The following is a 6977-nucleotide window of genomic DNA, read 5'->3' on the forward strand; positions in this document are numbered from 1 at the left end:
GGTCTGGGGCACAGGTCAGAGGTCTGGGGCACAGGTCAGGGGCACAGGTCAGGGGCACAGGTCACAGGTCTGGGGCACAGGTCAGAGGTCTGGGGCACAGGTCAGGGGCACAGGTCACAGGTCAGGGGCACAGGTCAGGGGTCACAGGTCAGAGGTCTGGGGCACAGGTCAGGGGTCATGGGCACAGGTCAGGGGCACAGGTCACAGGTCAGGGGCACAGGTCAGAGGTTCCTCACAGTTTGAGTGTGTTGAACATCTGGAGGCAGATGTGGCGGACCTCCTCCTCGTTCTTATCGTCAGCTGACACCTCCTGCAGGACTCCGCCCACCGCCTCAAACACCTCCTCACCATCCTCGAAGTCTGCCCCGCCGCCGTCCAGCACCCCTGCAACATCAGCACCATAGACCAGGTCTACATCACCTGTCTGACCACACACCTGGGCCTTTACAGTCACATGAGGGCTAGGGCCCAGGTACCCAGGATGAGGGCTAGGGCCCAGGTACCCAGGATGAGGGCTAGGGCCCAGGTACCCAGGATGAGGGCTAGGGCCCAGGTACCCAGGATGAGGGCTAGGGCCCAGGTACCCAGGTACCCAGGATGAGGGTTAGGGCCCAGGTACCCAGGAGGAGGGTTAGGGCCCAGGTACCCAGGATGAGGGTTAGGGCCCAGGTACCCAGGATGAGGGTTAGGGCCCAGGTACCCAGGATGAGGGTTAGGGCCCAGGTACCCAGGATGAGGGTTAGGGCCCAGGTACCCAGGATGAGGGTTAGAGCCCAGGTACCCAGGATGAGGGTTAGAGCCCAGGATGAGGGTTAGGGCCCAGGTACCCAGGATGAGGGTTAGGGCCCAGGTACCCAGGATGAGGGTTAGGGCCCAGGTACCCAGGTACCCAGGATGAGGGTTAGGGCCCAGGTACCCAGGATGAGGTCACAGAACGGCCATTGGGCATGGTCTCTGGTCTAGGCGGACCCTAGTCTCTGGTTTAAGAGGACCCTGGTCTCTGGTCTAGGAGGAGCCTGGCTGAGGACCGGCTGTTAGCCTATGATGGCTGAGGACCGGCTGTTAGCACGTGAGCTCTGCGGGCTGAGGACCGGCTGTTGGCACGTGAGCTCTGCGGGCTCAGGACCGGCTGTTGGCCCATGAGCTCTGCGGGCTGAGGACCGGCTGTTAGCCCGTGAGCTCTGCGGGCTGAGGACCGGCTGTTAGCCCGTGAGCTCTGCGGGCTGAGGACCGGCTGTTAGCCCGTGAGCTCTGCGGGCTCAGGACCGGCTGTTAGCCCGTGAGCTCTGCGGGCTCAGGACCGGCTGTTAGCCCGTGAGCTCTGCGGGCTGAGGACCGGCTGTTAGCCCGTGAGCTCTGCGGGCTGAGGACCGGCTGTTAGCCCGTGAGCTCTGCGGGCTCAGGACCAGCTGTTAGCCTATGAGCTCTGCGCGCTCAGGACCGGCTTTTAGCCGGCTGTTAGCACGTGAGCTCTGCGGGCTGAGGACCGGCTTTTAGCCGGCTGTTAGCACGTGAGCTCTGCGGTCTGAGGACCGGCTGTTAGCCCGTGAGCTCTGCGGGCTCAGGACCAGCTCCGCTCGGTCCGGCATACGGACTTAGCGCCGGGCAGGGGGATCGGTCCCCGCGCCGGTTCTGATTCTGGACCGCTCACCTGTGATATAGTCAAAAAGCTCCGTGTCGATTTCTGGAAACTCCGTCCTCAAGATCTCCACGTAAGTCGCCATGATACCCGGCCTGGAACACTCCCCGTGCGCATGCGTAGAAACGTGCCAGCGCGGTCGATGATGGGAGATGAAGTTTAATAGCTGTCATTGAAACGTAAAGGCGGAAATATAGATGTTTATGTTTTATATCTATGAAGAACACAGTGTAGAGACTGTTAAGGCAGTTTGAACAATATTATTTAAAAATATATGGTTGTAATATTATATTTAAGCTAACTAACGCTAATTATTATTATTTACAAATCTTATAAAATCATATAAAATTAACTAACCTTTATTATTATTATTATCATTATTATTATTATTACTGTTACCATCGTCCTGAGAGTCTGTGGTAGTGATGATCAAATTTGAACGAATCGTTCAAAACCCGCGAGTCACTTTACTGAACGGTGACTCACGAGTTTTCACGTTCATTAACTCGTTCACTGAGTCATTTTTGCTACAGCCTCCTTGTAGCTGGGCCGCTATGCACAGCAGCTTCCGGCTCCTGACATTCACATGAGGCTTTCAGCACACTTGAGTCAGCTTGTCGGTGTCGTTCAGCACGAATGACCGACTCACCTCCCCTCAATCGTTCAGCTCACATGCCCGAGTCAGCTCGCTCCAATCGTTCAGCTCACATGACCGACTCACCTCCCCTCAATCGTTCAGCTCACATGACCGAGTCAGCTCGCTCCAATCGTTCAGCTCACATGACCGACTCACCTCCCTTCAATCGTTCAGCTCACATGACCGAGTCAGCTCGCTCCAATCGTTCAGCTCACATGACCGACTCACCTCCCTTCAATCGTTCAGCTCACATGACCGACTCACCTCCCCTCAATCGTTCAGCTCACATGACCGAGTCAGCTCGCTCCAATCGTTCAGCTCACATGACCGACTCACCTCCCTTCAATCGTTCAGCTCACATGACCGACTCACCTCCCTTCAATCGTTCAGCTCACATGACCGACTCACCTCCCTTCAATCTTTCAGCTCACATGACCGACTCCCCTCGAAACTCGAAAGAGTCGTTCACTGAATCGGTCAGTAGCACTTCCGCTGTATCGTTCACCTCATGAGCGGTGAGCGGTGAGCCCTCCCCCCCTCCCTCACCAGAAAATCTGCAGCGGCGCTCCGCTCAGAAAGTTTCTGAGTGACAGCGGAGAAGAAAAATTTTTTTTTGTTTGTTTCACAAAGCTTGAAGAAATAAATACACAATAAATTATGTTAAAAATACGACTTTGTTGCCTTCAATGCTGTCCCCTATAATTAGTTTCACCCTTTATAAATCACGTTATTTATTAATAGAAGTAAAACTATTTTTGAGAGTTGTGAGAAGAAAATCAAAATGCTGGAAGTGAAAGGTTTCCTATCTAACTCCTTCCCCGAACGGCTGACCTTCTTGTGTGGTGGAGATCTCGAGCCCCAGTGTTCAAAAACACAGTGGAGGTTATGAAAACCAAACTGTGCATCGTGGCAACATCAGTGCCTTCAGAACGGATCTTTTCCATTTACTTTGGAAGATTGTTTACGAGATTTGCACTAATTCATAATTTGTGAAACGCCTTCATTTACATTTTGCACATAGTTATTTTATTCGTATTTATTCATTTAAGTGTAAGTTCCAGTTTCTGTTTACTTTCTATTCCAAATTTTCGTTTTTGACGTTTCAATTGTGATGTTTCACATTTACCTTTGAGGTTGTGACAGAAAAAAAAATAAACATTTGCATTTTAAGAATTTTTTATCTTTCTGTCTTTTTTCTGCTAAAAGCAGCTTGTAGCTGTAACGCTAGCTGCTAAGCACAGCAGCTTCCGGCTCCTGACGTTCACATGAGGCTTTCAGCACACTCCAGTCAGCTTGGAGGTGTAGTTCAGCACGAATGACCGACTCCCCTCCCTTCAATCGTTCAGCTCACATGACCGACTCCCCTCGCTTCAGTCGTTCAGCTCACATGACCGACTCACCTCGAAACTCGAAAGAGTCGTTCACTGAATCGGTCAGTAGCACTTCCGCTGTGTCGTTCACCTCATGAGCGGTGAGCCCTCCCCCCCTCCCTCACCTGAAAATCTCAGAGTGACGGCGGAGAAAAAAATAATACATTGTTTGTTTCACAAAGCTTGTAGAGATAAATACATGAATAATACATGGCTAAATACACAATAAACGATGTTAAAATACCACTGTAGCGTGTATTGTGTTACATTTAATATTGTCCACTATACTTAGTTCTGCCCTATGAACGTCACATTATTTATTATTAGATTATTTATTAGATACTAGTAAAAAAAGAAAATCAGAATGTTGGAAGAAAAAAAACTATAAAAACATATGTATACATTAATATATACTGTATATCTGCCATTCTGGATGCCAGGTATTTATTCAGTTTAATCCTTTATCTAATTTATTTTCTGATTCAACTAAACCTCAAAAACAACACACATAATCTAGAATAAGGAGACCAGGATCACTAAAAACTAATGTGTACTTATTGTTTATTTTCCTCAGAAGTGTTTCATCATTTTACTATGAACACATGATTCTCCCCCTGGTTCATGTCGCAGTTCAGCCTCCAGGTCCTGGAGCGGGTGGAAATAGTGCGCATGCACGACTGAATCAAATGACTCAAATGACTCAAATGACTCAAATGACCGATTCACTTGGATGAACGACTCAAAAACCCGTGAGTCCATTCGAGGAGTCGGGTTTCTCATCACTAGTCTGAGGTCCTCTCACCCTCACCATGATGTCCTGGAGGACCATGTCTCTGGGTCTTGGTCCAGCAGGAGGTCCTTCAGTAACAGCTTCCTTCCTTCCTGTGGATGTCAGACTCTAGAACTCTATCTTTATTTTTCTGTGTTTGGATTAATTTAATAACTTCTGTTCTTATATTAATCAGTGTAAAGCCTGTATGTATTAATAATTAATACTACTTAATTATTTCTATTCTATTCTATACATTATTTCCATGAAAATGTAAAGGATTTGCAGTGTTGGGCACATGACTTGAAAGGAGTAATTAGTTATAGTTACAAGTTACTTCTCCCAAAAAGTAATTGAGTTAGTAACTCAGTTACTGCACCTTAAAAGTAATTAGTTACCCAACAAAGTAACTAGAATGCAAACATTGAGTAATACGGCAAAAAATGCGTCTCTTCCTCAAACTTAAAAATGAAGCGCAAACATGTATTTTAAAATTGACACTAAACTTGAAAGAGTCGTGGAATCCAGGAATAGATACATAACATTAAATATTTATTTTTCAAGATTATTTATCACACACAACATATGAAGCAATTTTAAAAATATACATATTAAAATAGTAGCAATCAAACTATGTGTTGGGCCACTCAACCTCATGGAAGGGGGGAGGGGGGAACCACGTTTTGAGAACAAAGAGACCACATGCTCAGGACTGGAAAAGTTCGCCATTGGTCATGTGATCCCCCCCCCCCCCACCGTGGAATTACTTTTGTTTTTCCTTTCTCCTTTTTTTTTCTTTTCTTCACCAGATCCTGAGTGTGGCTGCCACCGTACATGCAGACCTGAAGCCGCTTCTTCTTCCCTCCTCACAAGAAGCGCTCCTGGAATCATCCTGTGGACTTTTCCTGTCCACAGACAGTTCAGCTTGTTTCCCTGGGACGCCAGAGAAAACCAGCCCGCAGCCGGGAAATCAACGGACTTCAACCGGCCACCACATTCACCCTCGTCCCACTGAGTAAGGCTTAGAGTCTGGGCAGGTAGTTAGAATAACGTGACTGTAATAGTGCTGTGTGTTTTATTATTGTGTTTGAACTCAGGGACGCCGATCCCGTGTTTCCAACCAATCTGTGTCTGCGCGTTGGATTTACATCCACGCGAACTGTGCAGCTCGCTCTCTCTCTCTCTCTCTCTCTCAGCTGCTCCTGGTGTCCAAATCCTGCCTCACTCTCATATTTGGACCTGTGGACAAACTGCACAGTTACACACACCGTAGGATCTGTCCTCCTTTCTCCCCCTCCTTTCTCTCTTCTCCTCTCCTCACTAACGATCACGCAACTCAGCAACAGCTGTCCTCCATGCGCTTGTGTGACCGTGTGTAGTTCACTGTCCCTGGGATTTCTCGGACACGAGCCCCAGGCGCGCTCCAAGCAGGCTCACGAGCCGTGCACGAGCACAGTGACGTCACGCCGTCCAGAAAGAGTGCGCCGAGCGCCTCTGGTGGCCGCGTGGGTGATTGCAATCTCTCGAGAGGCCACCTGGTGGACACGTCGAGTCATTGCATTCTCCCTCCGTGCGCCGCCGCGCACCTAGTGGTCGTTCCAGTTACTGCCTCGAACCAGACGCCTGCCTCCCTCTGGTGTCCGTTCGAGGTCATTACACCCACACACACTGACCCTCCAAGGTCCGCCGCCACCTGGTGGACACTCGTGGTCATTACATCCAAGGTCCAGGCATCCCTGTCCTCACCTGTCCAGGTATCCCGGTCCTCACCTGTCCAGGTGTCCCTGTCCTCACCTGTCCAGGTATCCCTGTCCTCACCTGTCCAGGTATCCCGGTCCTCACCTGTCCTCAGCTGTCCTCACCTGTCCGGGTGAACATATCCTCACCCGTTCTCACCTGTCCAGGTGTACCCTCCCTGGCCCATAGTCAGCTGCGATCAGCTGCAGCGCCACACGACTCTGAACATGACAGGCAGAATATGGAACCCAAGATTGCAGCAGCTTCTCTCTCACCTGACAAAGTCATGTTTTTGTGTGTTTCTTGTGAACCTCAATGTTTTTTTCTTCTCTGTCACATCCAGCATCAGTCATGTGAACTTACTGCTGCACGTTTCTGCTTGGAATTGGTAGAACAGCATTTCTAGGGTTGAACTCCCTGCTCATCGAACAGCTATAGAGCCAAAGTCTGCCACCACTGACCACAATCCTGCAGCTTAGTGGCAGCAGAGGGCGCAGCACAGAGGAATCCAGGCTCGTGGCTCACCCACACAAACCAGTGAGTCACATGATCGTACTGGCCAATGTGTGCTCCCTAGACTACAAGCTGGACCACATCTGACTGTTCCAATCAACAAGGACAGTCACTAACCATCACTGACTGCAGACCCCTGGCAGCACCACTCCTCTGTTGAATGAGCTAAAGACTTCTTTGGCTACTTTGAGGTAAACAACAGCAGGCCAGCACAGAAGACTACGTCTCCTCCTAGGGACAAGCTGCTGGCACTGTCCCAAGAGAGTGTGGAGAGTCCTCATCCGGATCATCAGACGTGAAGCTCTGGGTCCT

General features: G+C 49.6%; 1 protein-coding gene across 1 annotated transcript in view; it reads right to left on the minus strand.

The window, feature by feature from the left end:
- Nucleotides 1-1742, minus strand: part of abcf3 (ATP-binding cassette, sub-family F (GCN20), member 3) — a 21290-nt gene extending 19548 nt beyond the window's left edge. Inside the window, exons 1-2 of the mRNA XM_080508297.1 lie at nucleotides 1652-1742; nucleotides 237-384 (exon numbers count right to left, since the gene is read on the minus strand). Coding sequence (XP_080364423.1) covers nucleotides 237-384; nucleotides 1652-1724 — 221 coding nt within the window. The 5' untranslated portion in view covers nucleotides 1725-1742. The remainder of the gene's footprint in view (nucleotides 1-236; nucleotides 385-1651) is intronic.
- Between the last annotated feature and the right edge of the window lie 5235 nt (nucleotides 1743-6977).

This window comes from Blennius ocellaris (genome assembly GCF_963422515.1).
Source record: "Blennius ocellaris genome assembly, chromosome: 2".
Classification (NCBI taxonomy): domain Eukaryota; kingdom Metazoa; phylum Chordata; class Actinopteri; order Blenniiformes; family Blenniidae; genus Blennius; species Blennius ocellaris.